The sequence below is a fragment of the Vulpes lagopus genome, chromosome 14, assembly GCF_018345385.1.
Source record: "Vulpes lagopus strain Blue_001 chromosome 14, ASM1834538v1, whole genome shotgun sequence".
Lineage (NCBI taxonomy): Eukaryota > Metazoa > Chordata > Mammalia > Carnivora > Canidae > Vulpes > Vulpes lagopus.
In genome coordinates this window covers 8003986-8021282 of record NC_054837.1, presented here as the reverse complement: position 1 = coordinate 8021282, position 17297 = coordinate 8003986, and the positions used below count along the sequence as shown (strand labels likewise).

The 17297-nt window shown below is 58.0% G+C and overlaps 3 protein-coding genes and 1 non-coding gene across 7 annotated transcripts in view; 3 read left to right on the top strand and 1 right to left on the bottom strand.

The window, feature by feature from the left end:
• DGCR8 (DGCR8 microprocessor complex subunit) overlaps positions 1–2474 on the top strand; it is a 36624-nt gene extending 34150 nt beyond the window's left edge. For both annotated transcript variants that reach the window (XM_041728579.1, XM_041728578.1), the window contains one exon: positions 566–2474. In XM_041728579.1, the coding sequence (XP_041584513.1) occupies positions 566–649 (84 nt within the window). In that variant the 3' untranslated portion in view covers positions 650–2474. The remainder of the gene's footprint in view (positions 1–565) is intronic.
• TRMT2A (tRNA methyltransferase 2 homolog A) lies at positions 663–7606 on the bottom strand. Of its 3 annotated transcripts, none has more exons than XM_041728581.1 (12): positions 7303–7599; positions 6537–7099; positions 6164–6272; positions 5697–5878; positions 5410–5524; positions 5204–5319; positions 5014–5125; positions 4330–4452; positions 4085–4160; positions 3703–3819; positions 3494–3590; positions 663–989 (listed from the first exon to the last, which is right to left on the bottom strand). In XM_041728581.1, the coding sequence occupies exons 1-12, from the start codon at positions 7336–7338 to the stop codon at positions 986–988; spliced, it is 1650 nt and encodes a 549-aa protein (XP_041584515.1). In that variant the 5' UTR covers positions 7339–7599; the 3' UTR covers positions 663–985. The 3 variants fall into 3 exon arrangements, with proteins under 3 accessions (XP_041584515.1, XP_041584516.1, XP_041584514.1); XM_041728582.1 differs by lacking the exon at positions 663–989 and adding an exon at positions 2945–3409 and having other exon boundaries at positions 7303–7606; XM_041728580.1 differs by lacking the exon at positions 663–989 and adding an exon at positions 2945–3409 and having other exon boundaries at positions 7327–7598.
• A 133-nt stretch (positions 7607–7739) lies between these two features.
• RANBP1 (RAN binding protein 1) lies at positions 7740–15587 on the top strand. The gene is made up of 6 exons (XM_041728583.1): positions 7740–8056; positions 9304–9440; positions 11339–11496; positions 13716–13844; positions 14557–14622; positions 15165–15587. The coding sequence occupies exons 1-6, from the start codon at positions 8042–8044 to the stop codon at positions 15284–15286; spliced, it is 627 nt and encodes a 208-aa protein (XP_041584517.1). The 5' UTR covers positions 7740–8041; the 3' UTR covers positions 15287–15587.
• On the top strand, positions 14655–14780 carry LOC121475892. The gene has a single exon (XR_005983841.1). It is a non-coding gene; the product is annotated as a small nucleolar RNA SNORA77 (small nucleolar RNA).
• Positions 15588–17297: the final 1710 nt, after the last annotated feature.

Genomic DNA, 17297 nt, shown 5'->3' with positions numbered 1-17297 from the left:
TGGGATTTCTGGGAGGAAGGAGCATGTTTCACAGAACAGTTGAACCCAGGTAAGGCTCCGTCCTGGTGAATCTTCCTAATGCCACCAGCCTGGGTGGTTGGAGGCTAGGATCTCTTTAAGCTGTAGGATTTGCCAGGGCCTGTGTAAAACCCTGAGAAAGGGGTATCTGCTGTCTGTTTGGTCTGTCTGGCCCAGAAGATGCCACACTCTTGCCCTTGAGTTGGAGTGGGGAGAGACCCACCATGTGGCTTGTTCCCAGTGGCTGTAACTTCCTTGGCCTTTTACTTCTGGGTGTGTGTTCTGATTCCCAGGGAAGCAGTCCTCTGAGACTTCATCCAGGGAGACCCAGCCAGCAACCCCATCCGGCCCACTCCTCAGGCCTCCCCTCCCTCCACCTGGCACTGCAGAGCCGTGGTGCCCTCCTGCTTCAGAGGCTACCTGGCACCAGGGCGCTGAACTCCCCGTCCCCCACCTCTACCCCCTGCCTCGGGAGCCTCTTGCCTGAGGTTGGGCTGGATCACGTGTTCCACATTGTTGGCATCCCTGACCTTTGTTGTTCTTCCAGGAGGAAACCCGGAAGAAGCCCAAGATGTCTATTGTGGCATCTGCGCAGCCTGGCGGCGAACCCCTGTGCACTGTGGACGTGTGAGGGAGGCGGCAGGGCCAGGCGCGGGGACTGGCAGCTCTGCCGCCGGGGACACCACGCGCCGCTCACTCTGCAGCCTCAGGCCTCTGATCGGAGTTCCCCCCCTGCAGCCAGGCATCCGAGGCCCAGGCCAGAGGGGTGGGGCTCTGTGCGCGGGGACAGCAGGGCCATGCAGCTCTTCTTTGGGGGCTGCCCACAGGTCTGAGTGGACGTGTTCAAGGACGGACTCCGCTTGCCCACACAGGTGGAAGCCAGGAGCTTGGCATGGCTGTGGATGATCTCTGCCTCTGTGGACTTGCTGCAGACTAGTTTATGAAGGTTTCCATGAGTGTCAGTATGTTACCTGCACAGACAAGAAGCGACAGACTGAGAAGGCGGTGGCCAAGCCCTGTGGCGCCCACCTGTGCCCAGGGCCCCCGCCGGCCACCGCAGTGGTCTGGCATCCCCTCCCCTTCCCTACCTCCTGTGTTTTCCATTTTTCTCTGAAAAGGTTATAACAGGAAGGAGTAATTTAGACCTTTTTGGCTTAAAATAAACACAATTTTAGAATCAATTATTTTTCAGACTATAGGCGAGCCCTCAAGGTGATTCTTTTCCATCCTTGAAACATGTTGCCAGTGTATGAAGTCTGCAGGTCCCCGCCTGGCTGCCGGCCCTGGCCCTGGGCTGGCATGTGGTCCATTTTTTCTGAGTAAGTCTTAATGTCCTAAAAACACGTCTTCTTAGACACGGAGGCCCCTCACCCTCACTGGCCTCTGGCAACTTTTTACTCAAGATTTTTGCACAGTCAAGTCCATCTGTCCACCCATCAATTTTTAAAGCTTTTATGATATTTTAGCATTTGAGAAGAAACTTTTACAGTGAGAGTAGAAGGTAGATTTGGAATCACGTAGCAGATATAAAAAGTTAAGCTTTTAGCACGAGGATTTTAGAAGAAACAAGGACCCCCCGTGCAATCCATCCGTGATCACAGTGGCGCTCCTCTCCAGAGCTGGCACAAGCACACGGAGGGCAGCGGGCTTCCCTGTGATGATGGCTTCACTGGATTTCAAGGGCAGCTGCCCTGTGCAGCTAGGCCTCATGGCCACCTGATCTGACCAGCAGGCTGTGCTCTCCCAGTGGCTCCTGTGGACAGGTGTTGGGTAGGTGTGCCCCTGCCTTGGGGCCCCAGGTTGTCTGCACGTGCAAGGTAGTTACGGTAGCCATCCCCTCCCTGTCTGGAGGGCCTGTTCAGGGTGCCGTGCACTCCTGGTGCACAGTGGGCTGCAGGGTCCCATCCCATGGGTGTGCCTATTGTCCATCACGTCCCCCATGGTTGGTGTTGATGGCATTTGTTTTCAGGAAGACAGGCCGTCAGTCTTGTGTGCCACCCACAGTGTATCCCTCCCTTACCACCGATGTGACTGAGGTTGGCTTCTGTGTTGACCTTTATAAAACCCTCAAATCAAGTTGCTGTAATTAGACACTTGCTTCTGTCTTGCTTCCTGTCTGCAGCTGTGAATAATCATTTGACTGTGACTGTTTGCCCTCACAACAGCCAGATGCGCCATTGTGAACCAAAGCTTCATGCACACGTGTTAGCTAGAGGCAGCAAGCCCTGCTGCAGCCTTCCCCTGTCCTTCCTTTGTACCCCCCCCCCCACCTGTGTGGGTACGAGTGTTGTGTGCACACAGCCATGCTGTGGGGGCAGAGGGCAGGGAGAGCCTGTACTGATGCCACCCACCTCGCCACTGGCCATCGTGTACCTTCCAGGTGGTGGCTAAACTATGGCTGTAAGGGTGAGCCTTGATTGTCTGAATGCATAAAGCAAAACTGTCCCAAAAGGGAATGACTGGTGTTTCTTTCTCATAACCATGTGAGGCTCTGGGGCTTCTAGATCCTCTGCTGGCCAGAACTACCTCCTCCGGTCTGCCCTGCAGAGCTGAGGCATTTGCCTGGACACAGTGCTCCTGCAGCAGCTGGGCAGTGTCTGTCCTGTTCCCCCTGGCCCAGCTCCAGTGGCCTCCCTCGGGGTGCAGGGAACTTGGGACAGACCATGGGGCCCTACCCCTGCCATTGCTCCAGCCCACCTGTACAGCTGGCCCTGGCCCATGAGATCCACATCTCTGCCTCCCTGTTGCTGTGGGCACACTGCTGTGACCTGCAGCTGTGCCAGAGGCTGGTAGTGGGCTAGTGGGAGGTGGGGGCCCAGACTTGGGCTGCTCCAGGTGCTTTGAGAGCCTTGTCCCCGACACCTGCAGTGGGGGGCAGGAGGGAACCCACATGCTGGAACTCTGAAGCTCTCATCACAATAACAGCAACGGTTCAGCAATTGTTTATTCTCGCTCTGTACCCCAGTTAACCCAAAAGGAACCTGGTGGTGGTTGGAGGGAACAGGCTCCAGATGGACCCTGAGTGGGTCAGCCAGGTTTTGTGTTCTCTTGTTGCTGCCCGAGCGTCCTGAGGCAAGGCAAGGACTTGAAGAACCCCTTGGCTCCCACTCCAGTGATACAGATGGCCCCGTTCTGAAAGGGTTTCTAGCCAGGGACCTAGCAAGAGGCAGCAGCCCTGCTTTCCTCCTGCACAGTGTCCTCTGGGGGCCCCGGTGGGGGCTGGGCTGGAGAGTCCTGGAGTGCCAGGGCACCTGTGCCATTGGGGTGCTCCACCCTCTCAAACAGGATGAGCATCTCACAATGTGGGGTCTGCGGGAACAGGTCCACAGCCACAGCCTTGACCGGCCGGAAGGGAACACCCTTCACCCGGTTAGATGGGGCCCGGCAAAGGCTGTGGTGAGAGAGGAGGGTCACGGTCAGCCACATGGATCCAGCAGGTCCCAGGGCCACCCCAGGCCCCCCACCTCACACTCACTCTACAAAGTTGCCCATGGCCGCTCGGGGATTGCAAGAGACATACAGGAGCCGCTTGAGGTTCTCCGCTCTTCGGACGGCCAGGATCACTTTAGAATCTGAGGAAGTCCAAACGGGATGGGTCTCAGGCCCAAGGCTGCGTGGCCTGGTGTGCCACCCAGACATACCTGCCCCCCTCTTCCCCATAAGGCTCCGATGGAGGCCACTTACGCAGGCCAGCACGGGGCGGGTCCAGGATGGCAACGAGCTGCTGGGAGGCCAGTCTGCTCACCAAAGCGGGCACCAGGTCCTCAGCTCTCCCACAGTGGAACTCCACGTTGCTCAACTCTGTACAAGACACCATAGTCCTGTCACAGGGGACCCAGGACGCCTTCCCCCCACAAAGCTTGCCTGGCCAGAGGTGCGTTTTACAAAAAGCCGCCTAAGGAACCTGTTCATCCTTGCTCAGCTCTGGTGTCATGGACACACAGTGGGTGCCCTCCTGCACCCTCTGCCCTCACCCCATCACGGGCCCTAAGAACCACCCGGTGAGTCCCAGGTCCCAGGCAGGAACATCTGCTGCCCGCCCGCTGTGTGGAGGGCTGGCTTTCACCATTATCTCGGGCGTTCACCCGGGCATCTTCCACGGCTTCCTGGCACAGCTCGATCCCCACAACTCTCTTCACCCTCTGAAACCAAGAAAGGACATACTTGTGGCACCCTGCCTCATCACACAGGCTTTTAAGACCGTGGTACAACAGAAGGCATTGGGAGTAACAAAGATCTGGAAGGGCTGGAGGTCACTGGGGGTCACAGGGCAGGTGACAACATGGGTGGGGTGGGGCAGGGGCCACTCACGGGGGCCAGTGCCAGGCCGATGGTGCCAGTGCCGCAACACACGTCCAGCACCGTGCTCCCTGTGTCCAGCTGGGCCCAGTCCTGGATGACCGTGTAGAGCACCTCGGCCGCCAGGGTGTTTACCTGCAGGGCGGGCAGGCAGTGTCAAGGAGGGCAGGGCAGCTCCCCACCCAGGCAGCATGCCCTCCTGTACAGCCCCCGGCTCCCATCCCCGGCCCACTGGTCCTCTTCCCAGGGGTCCCGATCCCTCCCGCACATCTAGCTGTTTGCCCGAGGCCCAGTCCTTGGACTGACCCTCAATCCCATCATGCTGGCAACCTCACCTAGTCTCCTGGCTTTAAAAGTAACTTGATGCTGATACTCAAAGTTTAAAAGTAACTTCCTGGCTTACTGACCACGAGACTGTGCTGATACCTTACCTCTTTTCTGGGTGCCAGAGCCCTAGCATCATCCCAACTCCTTTCTATACCCCACATAGGTCCCTCCAAGAGGGTTGTCAACCTAACAGCAAATAACTGTTTTTCTACCTTATGATCCTTGTGGCTCCCCTGCCTTGACATTCTCCCCAAGTCTCCCTAGGCTAACCTGCTGTCACTGCCCTAGCCCCCTATCCCCATTCATCACTGACATCCTGACATCGTGTGAGGCCTCCATGTGTCACGATCCCCCGAGATTTGGGGCTACCTGGAAGAAAGCGTGAGGAGAGATCCGGAAGGTCAACCCCAGCAGGTCCTCATGGATGCACCGGTCTCCAGCCACGTGCTCTAGGGGCAGGCCCTCCTGGCTGGGCGTCTTTCTGTTGGGTGGCAGAGTAAGTCCGTCAGTGTCACCAGCCCTTGCAGGGACCCGCCCCACCCCTACCCAGGCTCCTCACCGCTGTCCCTCCTCTACAAAGTAGAGGCAGGTCACCCCAGTGGCCTTGCCTGGCCCCGCCATGAAGTGCTGCGCCAAGGAGGCCTTCAGCCCGGCCAGTTCCTCAGGGCCCAGTTTCTGGGTAAGCAGCAGAAAATGCCCTGTAAGGCTGTGTCACAGCTCACCGTGGCCCAGACACCCTCCCCCAGCAGGCACCCCTCCTGAGACCTGGGGGTGGAAGTAGACAATGGCCATGGCTTGGCCACGGCGGCTGGTGCGCACAGTCAGCTGCTTCCAGTGGCCTGAGTACGTCTCTGGGTTGTACGCGGAGTATGGAGTGGACCTGTGGGAGCCATGAGTGGCCGAGTCCCTCAGCATCAGCCAACCAGGACTGAGTGAGCGGCTCCCCACTTTCCCAGCCGTACCCGCCAGATCACAATCCCAGGACCCCCCAGGCAGATCCTCTGCTCCCACCTCAGAACTTCTGGGCCCCCAGCCCAGCCATAAGCCCTCACCGGATGAATTCCTGGAAGGCCTTCACCACTTGCTTGGTGGCTCCAGGGATGTGCACGGTGTCAAAGGGGGCGGCCACAGCACATGTCCCACCCTTATACTTGCCAAGCCGACAGCCGACTGTGTTGTCCTCCCCGTCCACCCCGACGCCGACCAGAAACTCACACTTATTACGATACTCGGTCTGCAGGGAGGGTGGAGGGAGGCAGAGAGACATGCCTGACCTTACTCTGGCCGTCCAGCACTTGTGAGCGGCCAAAAGAGCTCATCAAGTGAGAGATGGTGGTGAGCGAGAGGCACCAGTTTCCCCACGGGGCCTGGCAGTTCAGAGGATGGGGCTGACAACAAGTAAGTCACGTGACGAACACCAGAAAGAGACAGAAAACAGGGAAAGCTATGGTAGAGGTAAGAGAGAAGAGCTCCTCTTAGAACACGAGGTGGATTTTTGGTTGCAGCAGCCGGGCCTGACCTGCTGGGGTGATGGCCTAACCCCTTCCAGTGGGCAGCAGGCCTTGTTGTGCTTGTGCCTCTGTGAGAGCAGCCAGGGCAACAGGGCGCGGTTGGTGCTCCCAATTTCCCTACAGGACGAGGTGAGGCCAAGGTTGGACTCAGCCAGCTGCCCGCCCCCCACCACCACCCCCAGCCATTCTCCAAATGCCCAGGTGTCTGGGCTCCACCCTCGGGACCTCACCAGCCCCCCTGATTATACACGGGGCTTCCTGGCTTACTGCCCATGAGACTGTGCAGCCGTGAGGATGTCTGCACGGTGCACGGTGGGGGCTGGACGAGCATGCAGCGGACCAGAGTTTCGGGGCCACCGGGTGATCTGCACCCACACTCACTTGGCAAGCTTCTGTAACACCTGCTCGCACTCTAGCCGCTTCCGCTCGAGCTGCTCAGCATAGGGCACGGTCCAAAGAGGGGTCACTACATCTGCGATGCAGGTGGCTGTGGGCTCACCCTCATCCTCGCGCCGCCTTTTCCTGGCCATGGGATCCGCCTTGGGCCTGGCAGGGCGCACGCTGAGTGGGCGGCCCTTCCAGAGGGCACCGTGCAGCACACGCAAGGCCTTGTCCCGCTCAGCGGCGCTGCGGAAGGTCACAAAGGCGCAGGGAGGCTGCCCAAAGAGTTTGGTCTTATGAGGCTGCAGACCGAAGCGGCCCAGAAAGCGCCGGACGTCACTGAAGCTGGCGTGGCGGGGCACGTTCTGCAGCTCCAACTTGAAGATCTCCGAGGTGAACAAGTCGTCCCTGATGTAGCTGTAGAGGCCGGGCAGAGGCGCGGCCTCTGCGGCCGCCCCGGGCGCCCCTTCCTGCTCCTGCGCTTCCTCCCGGGGGGCCGGGGCCGCAGGGCTGCCCCGGGCACCGCCGCCGTCCGGGCCGCAGCCGTCCACGGGCACAGGGCGCTGTGCAGGGGCAGACGGGCCTAGGAGTGAGGACTGGCCCCAGGGCCTGGGCGCCGCCCACGAGCCCTTCGTTAAGGCACCCGGCGCCCGGGCTCGCCCCTCCGCCCGGCTCCCAACTTGCCCCCGTCCCACGTTTTCTCCTAGCGGCTTCCCGTCCCCCCGCCCCCCGCCCGGCCTCCCATCACGATCTCCTTTCACTTTACCTGGTCGTCGAGCTCGTCACTCACCGTCTGGTCCATCCGCGTCCCGCCCGGGGCCCCCGCGAGGGCCACCTCCGCCTCCGGGCCCTGGGCCTGGCAGAAGGGAGGCAGACGCTCGGAGGGCGGCCGCAACGCCGCGAGGCCGCTTCCCGGCTCCGCCCAGGGCGGGGGCGGGACTCGAACCCTCGCCGCTCGGGTTCGCGTCCCCGACGTGGGGTACGCCGCCCGCCCGCCAGGGGCCCGTGCCGGCCGCTCGCCTGGTTGGCCGCTTTCCCGTGAGCCAGCGCGTGCCTCCGAGGCCGCGCGTCTCTATCATCTCGACTTCCGGTGATGTCATCGCCACGCGCCAGCTCGGATCCCCTGCCCCTTAGCGAGCCCGAGGGGCGCGCGCCACCGCGGGGCGGAAGTGCGCGCGAGGGCCGCCGGGAGTGCACGTCCCCTGGCTGCCGGGCTGGCCGGGCATGCGCCGGGGGCGTTTTGGCGGGAAGCGCGGGGCGGGCAGGACAATGAGACTGTCCGCCGTGTGAGCCAATAAAGCTGCGCTGGTTTTGAATCGCGTCGCGTTTCCCGCCGCCGAGGTCAGGGGTCGGGGTTCGGGTCGCGGGGCGGAGGGAAGAGCGGGAGGGCGGGAGGCGCCGGCGCCAGACGCGGAGGGAAGGAGCTACGACCAGCCGCCGAGAGGCCTCGGAGCCAGCGACGACCGAGCCAGCCGAGCCGCCGCCGCCGCCGCCGCCGCGCCCCCATGGCGGCCGCCAAGGTGCGGCCGGGCTCGGGCGGGGACCGGGTGGGGGCCGGGAGGCCGAGGCCGCTACCGGCGGCCACGTGGGCGGCCCGCGCCGCCGCCGCCAACCCCCGCCGGCTTGCGGGCTCCGTGCCTTGCGGAGCCTCGGCGGCGCGTGGTCGGAGCTTCGGGGAGCGCGGCCTAGGGCCCGCGGGGCCTGGGGGCGCGGGCTTGGGGGCTGCCGGGCGCCCGCGTGACCTTGGGGCGGGCCCCGCCGGGGCCAGGGCGCTCCATCGGGGCGGGGGGCGGCCCGCCGCCCAGGCTCCGTGGTCTCCGCTCGCTCTGCTGCTCGCCTGAGACCCAGGCGGGGGCCCGGCTTCCGCGGCTCGGCCCACTTGCAGGCTTCCCACCGGAACCGAGCGTCCCTCCCGCCGCCGCCTGCGCAGCACTTCATTCATTCTGTGCTCACGGCCTGAACGGCCGCAGGCCGCGGAGGCGGAAGGTCTGGTTCCAGCCGGGTGGACGGGCCTGGCCGTGCGACCCGGGGCGGCGGCTGCTCCGGGGACCGCGGGCCTCTGTCCGGGCGAGCTGACCGACCGCGAAAGGCAGCTTTTCGTATTTGATGTTCCGGCCCGGACGGGTAGTAAAGCTCCCGGGTTCTTACGGACTGCAGATCACCAAGCCACGTGTTTTGTGAGACTTGAACCTAAAACAGGCTCTTCTGTGGCCTGTAGTTTTCTATTTGTATGATTTCTGTCGACGCATCAACTTTGGGATGTAAGATAAAACTGCCGGCAGGACGTGCATTTCATGTAAGCTCTAGGAGTTGGTAGCCACTTTCACCCCCTTCTGCTAAACAAGAGTACAGGGTTGTTTTTTTTTTTTTTTTTTTTCAACCAGTAAACGTTGGTGAAGGGTGACAGGCTCCATGAGGCTCTCTTCCACCATTGTGCCTTTTAATCTTCACCTAGCGCTGTCCTTATCCAGATTTGACAGGTGCGAAGTGATGAGGCAGTGGTCTGGCCAGTAGGCCGCCCACCTTGAGGGGCCCCAGCCACACTGCACACACGTGCCTGATGCCTCTGCGGAGGGCATGGAAGTTCAGCATCTTCCTGCACTCTTGAATGGGGGTGCCAGCCTTGTGTGAAAGACTGGGCTTAACCTCTTGCTCTGGGATGAGGCCATTCACTAGGAGGGATTGCCCACTGCAGGCACAGCTGAGCTCTGGGTGGGGGCCAGGCTCCAGAGCCAGCAGAGTCACTTCTCTGCACCTCCCTCCACAGGACACCCATGAGGACCATGACACCTCCACTGAGAATGCAGATGAGTCCAACCACGACCCCCAGTTCGAACCTATAGTTTCTCTTCCTGAGCAAGAAATTAAAACGCTGGAAGAAGATGAAGAAGAGCTTTTTAAGATGTAAGTAAGCTCACGTTGCTCCAGACCTTGGTATCTTTAGTGTAAGATTGATTTTATGGTTTTTATGGCCATCAGGGTCTTGGCCTGGCTTGTAATTGGACTGAGACTGAGAAAAGGGCTTGGTTGGGATTGTGCAATAACTAATCCTGTGTGGAAATCGAAAAGCTATTGGACGACGCTTCACTTGGTACCCCTTCTTCTGGTGGCCAGTCCTGTGGAGAGCACAGGTGCTCCCTGGTGTCCTGTTCCTGCTGCTCTGTCCACAAAGGGGCATCGCCACAGTCCTCTGTCCTTGCCACCTTACAGGCTTGCTGCCTTTAGAGGTTTCCAACTGCACTTTTCATCTGGTTGAACAGGGAGTCTCTGCCATTGTTATCATTTCTTCTTTTGCGCTACAGACTTTGGCATCCTGAAGTTTGTGAACTCCCAAATCAGTGTTTTTAATGCACAAAATAACACTTGGAATTACAAATGAAAGGGGGTGGTGTTACACTTACCAAAATCACTTTCTAAAAAATCATTGTACGTGTGTTTTTTGGCGCCTTCAGTGAGAAGCTACAAAGGCAGGTGTCATTTTTAAGTAGCACTGGCACCAGCCATTTGTTGAGATGTCTGTGACAAAATCAGCGCGCTGCCGAGACTGACCTGTTGCCTGTGCTCAGCATCACAGGAACGCTAGGTTCTGTTTCAAGTTAACGGAAGTAGGCTGGAGTGCTTTTCCTGTCCAAGCTTACGGAGCTCCCCCACTCTTCAGATTCTATCCAAAAAGCCAATTGAGGGTTCGAGTGCTTTCCTGACTCCTCCCTCTAAGGAAGGCAGATTGGGAAGACCAGCCTCTTCCCACTACTCTGAAAGGCCTGGGGAAGGAGAGTCACATATATCCCTTTGATCTCAAGAGAGTGGTGGGTCTGTCCCAGAAGACACTGGATCTCCACATGTGTGCTTTGCCCAGAAATGGTGCCACAGCCAGGGACTGTTCCCTCCCAGGGGTGAGGACTACTGTTGGTGCTGTAACACACACACTTCACCCCCCGCTCTGGCCCTCCTGCCCACACTGGACTGAGAACTGCTCCTGGCAGTCCTGAACATAGGCCTTTCCTGAGGGAGGTGAGGCCAGCAGGTCAGGCCTTTACGTCTGCGTCCTTGGGCGTCAGGTGAAAGTTCTGGTGGCATCCTTTTGAGGCCAATTATCTCCCTTAACAGAATTGAGTTTGGAAAAGAGAGCAGGGTGTTGTGCAGGAAATGGACCAGCAAGGCTGGGGTCCTAGGGGGAAGGAAATGGAGCCTGAAGTCCTAAGGGCAGGACTGTTGGGCTCACCACGGGGGCTTTGCTGCCCAGTGGGACAGGGCTTTGGCTGGGCCCAATGTCAGGTACTATTCTGGGCAGGAGGGCAGGGTGTTGGGCCAGAGCTTGGTGGCCTGAGTAGAGGTCTACAGCCCCCTCTCTGTGTTGGGGGGCCAAGGAAAGAGGGCATCTAACAGCAGGGGAAAGGGCTGGCCCTGTGGAGGACAGGGGTCCTCGACCTCTCTCTGTTTTCAGTGCTACCCCTGTGCCCTATGGGATACCAGGGGCTGCCCTGCAATGTGATCACAGGCAAGCCTAGTGTACTTGGGGAGGGGGGTGTCTTTGCTGAGAAGTTGGGTCTTTCTGTTGGAAATCTCTTCTCTCTTTGATTATTCCAAGTAAAACCTGGAAATTGGTTGTTGACTTGCTCTTTTGGTAGTTTTTTAACTAACAGTCCTAGAGGTACCAAGAAAGGAAAGGGTGTCTATGGAGGTGCTAGAAACAGCCATTTGTTCAATGCACAGAAAACAAGTGTTCTTTCCCAGCAAACATTTGGCTGCGTATTCCCCTCTCTGTACACATCTAAGCTCTCTCTTAATGGCTTTTCTTGAAGGCGGGCAAAGCTATTCCGATTCGCTTCAGAGAACGATCTCCCAGAATGGAAGGAACGAGGCACTGGTGACGTCAAGCTTCTGAAGCATAAGGAGAAAGGGACCATTCGTCTCCTTATGAGGAGGGACAAGACCCTGAAGATATGCGCCAACCACTACAGTAGGTGACCTTTTCGGGGAGAGTTTTCACTCTGCGTCCCATATAAGGACGCCTTCAAGTCTTCGGGCAGGCTGCCTTCGGTGCCACACGGGAGCCTGGGGGCACACTGTGACATGGGGCACGTATTCGCATTGTGTTCAGGACTTTTAAGTGGGAAATGAGGTGTTCCAACACTCTCTGAACTCAGAGCAGACCTACAGAAAAACTTAAGGCATACACGCTGTGGAGTCCAGGCAGATAGGACATGGTGGGGTGGATACAGCCCCATTGTGGGCTCGGGACCATGGAGGGTCTGCCCCAGGAATGGGTGGTGTGAGGACAGCTGTTGCTGTATTTGACATGCCCCATAGGAAGCTTTCCCACTCTCTGTTTTTAAAGTTCTTATTCATTTACTTGACAGAGCATGCTCACACAAGCAGGGGGAGAGGGTGAAGCAGCTCTCCACTGAACAGGGAGCTTGACATCAGGCCTGGACCTGGACCCGAAGGCAGGCTTAACCGACTGAGCCACCCAGGGGCCCTTACCTTCCCACTCTTTGATGTGTTTTGTCCCTGCAGGGTGTCCCCGGAGGAGGACACAGAAGGGAAAAGGGGTGAGGGGAGGAGGTGGCTACCTTATCCTTAGGTGCCTGTGAGACCGAGCAGGTAGGGGGTGGTGACAGGTTGAGGCCTTTGGACAGGTGTGATGCATCAGCCCTGGACTCCTCATGGTGGGGGTGGGTTCCGGGAAAAGCCACACCAGGCCTGGCCTGTGAAGAGATGACAGTAAGTTCTGGCCATATCAGTCACTTGGCTGCTGGGTTGTCCTGCAGTGCCCTGTGTCTTTGGAAGCAGTCACGTTTTGGGCTCCATTGCTGATTCAGTGCCATGTCTGCGTTACTGGGGAGAATGCGTGTCTGGCAGGGCAGGGCCCCTCATTTGGGCATACAGGGTGACCAGGCGGGAACCAGAGCAAAACAGCCCTTGAGGATGATGTAGAAGGATGAGCAGGTTTACAGAGACTCGAGGGATGGTGGAGAGGGGCCTTTGTGCCCTTCCCTTTTTTTTTTTTTAAATAAATATTTTATTTGTTCGAGAGAAAGAGCACAAGCGGCGGAGGGGCAGAGGGGCAGAGGGAGGGAGAAGTGGAGTCCCCGCTGAGCAGGGAGCCTGATGTGGTGCTTGATTCCAGGACCCTGGGATCATGACCTGAGCTGCAGGCAGACGCTTAATAGCCTAAGCCACCCAGCGCCTCTTTTATGCTGCTTGGGCTGCTTGGATGTCCTCTAATGAACCCCACCGCCCCTGCCTGTCTGCCCTGGCCCTTGACTTCCATTTCAATTTGAATTTCTCCCCAGGGGTCTTCGGACACCCTGTGCTGCTTTCAGAGCCTCGTCAGGTCACTAGGTTGTTTCCGCATTGTAGGTGGGAGTTCTGGATCCGATACATACCATAGACCCTTGATGTAGCAGGTGGGTAGTGGCAGGAGGAGGCAGTGGCACTTCTGAGCTCTCTACAGCTCAAGGGCTCTCCAGATATCTACATGGAGATGGTGTGACTTCCCGGTTAGATGGTCTGTGTGCTTGGGGCTGGGCAGGGGCACACCTGTGGGTGCGGCATTGGGGGTGCTCTTGTTCTTCACTCAGTCTGTCTCCCCTTTCCTCCTTGGGGCTGTGCAAAGCCTGAGGACACTGGGGTGGCTGTGTTTATTCCAGGTCACAGCTTTGATTTCCATGATGTATGAGCATGTCGCAAGGCCCACGGTGTCCACTTTTGGGGGCCTCATCCCCCAAGGTCCCGGGACAACATCAGAGTGGTTGCCCTGGTCCAACCCCAACCCCTTAACCACCCTGCGTACAGTTTTTGTCCCCCATCTCCCATTGGGCCAGATGGTGCGACCAAGCGTGGACACAGTCACAGGATGGGTGCTCCACAGGAAGGGCTAAGTGTGAGTGGCTCTGTTGGCGTTAGAGCCTTGTTCTAATGGAATTAGAGACCCTTGCTGAGGTGTTACTGTGTCAGGGAGCAGGCCACCCCGTTTCCAGATCAGGAGAGTCCTGGTTCTAAGTGAATATGAGGTGTTTGCAAAGAAACTTGTTTGAATAAGATCCATATCCCATGGGACTTTGTTTAAGCCTGGTTGGTGGACCCCAAAGCAGGACCTTGCATTGGCAACCAGGGCCTTTTGTGGTGGGGTGACCTTGAGGCAGTTGACAGGATCCTCACACGGCTCTTTTCCAGTCACACCGATGATGGAACTGAAGCCGAACGCGGGCAGCGACCGTGCCTGGGTCTGGAACACCCACGCTGACTTTGCCGACGAGTGCCCCAAGCCAGAGCTGCTGGCCATCCGGTTCCTAAATGCTGAGAGTAAGCAGAAGGGCACCAGGCCCCGGGGACTGTCTGACTGCAGCTGCCTGTCTGTCCGTATAGCTTTGTGGGGAGAACTGATAGCACCTGGGAGGTGTGTGGTAAGGACTGGTCCCACCTTGCTGTCTTGTGCTGCCTCGGAGGAGGGACATAAGCCCTGCAGTTGAGCCGTGCGTTGTCAAGGCCTTACCCAGGCTCTGAGGCCACGAGCAGGGTCTTTTCACTTTTAACCTCAGGTCTTTTCCCCTGACTGCCATCCCTGGGCATCCAGTCTACCTGGGGCAGGCGTCCCCTTCCCAGAGTCTGCTGGCAGCATGGGTCCAGGCTGACCTCTCCTCGGCTTAGCCGTCTTTCCAGCCCTGGATCATCAGAGGTGCACAGTGGGCCTTGTCTAGGAGCTACTCTGTCATGAGTGGAGAGTTGAGTGTTGGGCAGGGCCCTGCCCCATGGTTGTGCACGGCCATCAGAACCGTGTGTTGCTCTGCCCAAATTGTCACGGAGTCAGATGGAGGGAGACAACCCAATATAGCCACCAGTCTCAGGAGGGACTGGAGAATAGTTACTGCTTGGTCTGGGTAAGAGTGAGCCCAGGGCTATGTCCTTAAGTCAGAATTGGCTATGGGATGAGCCGTGTGTGACTTGATGCTTCATACCCCCCAGGACCTGTTCACTGTTTAGGGATCTTAGGAAGTCTCGTCTCTTCTTTCTGCAGATGCACAGAAATTCAAAACAAAGTTTGAAGAATGCAGGAAAGAGATAGAAGAGAGAGAAAAGAAAGGTGACATGGTGTCGTGGGTAGGGGACTTCCTTGCAGACTCACTCTGCATCCGGCTGCAGCCCCAGGCGGGTGCTTTTTCCGTCTGCCACAGAAACATCCCGGGGTGCTGTGACCACCTCGTCCTGTCAAGGGTGATACAGCCGTCTGGGAACACAGAGTGCCTCTTGGGGAGTGAACTGGCTATCAGGGCCCCAAGCATGTGCTCCCCGGCCTGGCCTCACAGCCCCCAGGCTGGCAGCTGAGTCACGATGTCCGGCTGGCTAGAGCCTGTGGCCAGAGGGGCCTCAAGAGGTCCTCACAGTCACCTGGTCACTTGGGGCCCAACGATGGCTGCTGTAGCAGGTGACCTGACATAACTGAGCTCCCTGACTGCCGTCCCAGGCATGAGCTCTTCCTCGTTAGTGTGACCCTGGAGGCTGGCTTGGCTGGCACACTGTGAAGTGACCGGTCCTGCGGCCTCTGCCCGGGACCACAGGAGGTGGGCGGGCTGGGCTGGGCACTGCTTCTCGGTCTTCTTACTGCGTCCCCCTATGTCTTAGCAGGGTCGGGCAAAAATGACGATGCCGAAAAGGTGACTGAGAAGCTAGAAGCTCTCTCGGTGAAGGAGGAGAGCAAGGAGTCAGAAGATGCCGAGAGCAAGGCTGGAGCGGAGGAGGAGCAATAAGCCGCCTCCCCTTGTTTTCTCTTCCTTCCGTTCTTTTCCTCCTTTTTTCTTTTTTAAATTTTGCCCTGCCCCTTCTTTTCAGTTTGTTTTTATTCTGTTTTGTTTTTACAAGGGACTTTATATAAAGAACTGAATTCCAACATTCAGGTTGTTTTTTTCTAAGTTTTTGCCCTATTGAAGAAGACTTCAGAAAATCCATTCCCCAGTCATGAAAATGTACTGTGCTCACTTTCTTTTCCATAGTGGAAACACTTATTTATAGTCATCAAAAATAGCGAATAAACGACACATTTGAAACCTGCACGGAGGGGAGGACCGTGTGTGCGCCGCCTGTCCTGGGAACAGCAGTGTGGGCGCCCCCTGGCTCTGGGCCCTGGGGGTAGCAGCGCGGGTCCCACCCTCTGCCACTGGCTCCTCCCCCATGGGCTTGGGGGTTGGCCCCTGGCGCCGTTCTGTGTCTGAGGTGGGGCACGTGTGCTTGTGGCCAGGAATAGGTAGGCATTTTGGCTTTTGCCTCTGGGGGAGGGAAAGGAAGACCCATCAGAGTACCCTGGCTCTGTGCCCTGGCGGAGGAAAAGGCTGGTCCCATAGCACACTTGTCTGGTGCAGTGTGTGAGTGCAGGATTGGCCCACGGCCCTCCTTGGATACCCTGCTGCCATCCTCAGAAGAAACTCCTGCCCGCTCACTCGTGGCATCTCCATCTGGGTGGAATTGTGGCCATCTACAATAGCTTTAAATAAAGGGACGTTTTCAAGAACGCAAATGGGTTACCGCCATTTGGAGGTTTGTCTTGTAAAACAAATTGTGTCTCAGTGTTGTCCTAAGTGGGGGAGAAGCATTTTTGGTGCACCGACAGGCTTCTCAAGGCGCATGGTGACACATGGTAACTTGTCCTGGGAGGCCAAAGGAGCAGTGGAATGTGGCCATGCTGCCCTCCAGTGGGACGAGCAAGTTATGACCTGGCCCTGGAGTTGGGGTACTCCTCTCGCTCGGCTGCTGGCCATTAACACCTGCCGGGGGTACTTTACAGTGTGGCCAGTTTACTCGCCAGCCCCTATTCTGTCCGACCTCCCAGTGTGCTGGACCCTGGGACCTGGGTCTGGTTCCATCCCTTGGGTCGTTGTTCCCTCTGGGGGATGTACTTCCAAAGGAAGCGGCTCTTTTTTTAAAAAGCCACACTGAAGAGTTCACTGGCCAGCATTGTGTCCTGGCAGCCTTAGTCCTCTAGAGGCACAGGTCTGGGTCCTCTTGAAGTCCCAGTGGGCACAGGGGCTCTTCCCACCAAGAAAGTACATTGAAGCTCGTGCACCTCCCCTATCTTCTGGGGAATTTTGATGTAAAGGACAGTTGCTTCCCCATGGGCTTCCTTTAGATGCACTGATGAAAGGCCGGCCCAGGCTTGATCCTTCAGGGAAGGACACCCCCTTTTAGCATAGAATGGTTGTTGAACATTCTGTTTTTTTGCTTTGGGCTCCCATACAAGATAAATTCTTGATGTAAAAGCCCAGGCTGACTTCCTCTTGGGTGATGAATTGTGTCTCCCCTTTCCCCCAGGGGGGGATACCCTGACTTGCAGGGTAGGCCCCTCAGAACGGCTGGGGAGCAGGGCTGTGCTGTGACCAGGCCACATTACAGGGTGCATGTAAAGGTGTGGATTACTGACACTGCAATGCTGCAGAAAGGGAGGCGTGCCGTCCTGACCGTCCCACTGGGATGAGCAGGGATGCCAGCGGGGCCTCTCCCGTGCCCCTCAGCCAGTGTGTTCTTAGGTGGGTTCCTCCCTGTGGCACAGCGGCAATGGCAAGCTACAACTGAGGTGCTGATGGTATTGGGGAAGGAGTGAGAAGGGACATGAACCTTTCCGTTCCAGGTAAGTCCACTGGGCTGCAGGTTGGGCAAGCCTGCTGTGCTTTCCTTTTCCTGGGGATAACTCCTTAGGGGGAGGACTCCCAGGTCAGAGGCCTCTCTAGGTCTCTGTCCTCTTCCCTCCCCCCATCCAGGACTCCCCTC

Coding starts and splice junctions, on each gene's coding strand:
- TRMT2A (XM_041728582.1), bottom strand. CDS start 7,338: ATGGACCAGACGGTGAGTGACGAGCTCGACGACCAG. Junction 4,453..5,013: donor CTCCTCACGCTTTCTTCCAG/GTAGCCCCAAAT, acceptor CCCGCCCTGCAG/GTAAACACCCTGGCGGCCGA. Junction 4,161..4,329: donor TCGGCCTGGCACTGGCCCCC/GTGAGTGGCCCC, acceptor TCTTGGTTTCAG/AGGGTGAAGAGAGTTGTGGG.
- RANBP1 (XM_041728583.1), top strand. Junction 11,497..13,715: donor GATATGCGCCAACCACTACA/GTAGGTGACCTT, acceptor GCTCTTTTCCAG/TCACACCGATGATGGAACTG. Junction 14,623..15,164: donor AGAAGAGAGAGAAAAGAAAG/GTGACATGGTGT, acceptor ATGTCTTAGCAG/GGTCGGGCAAAAATGACGAT.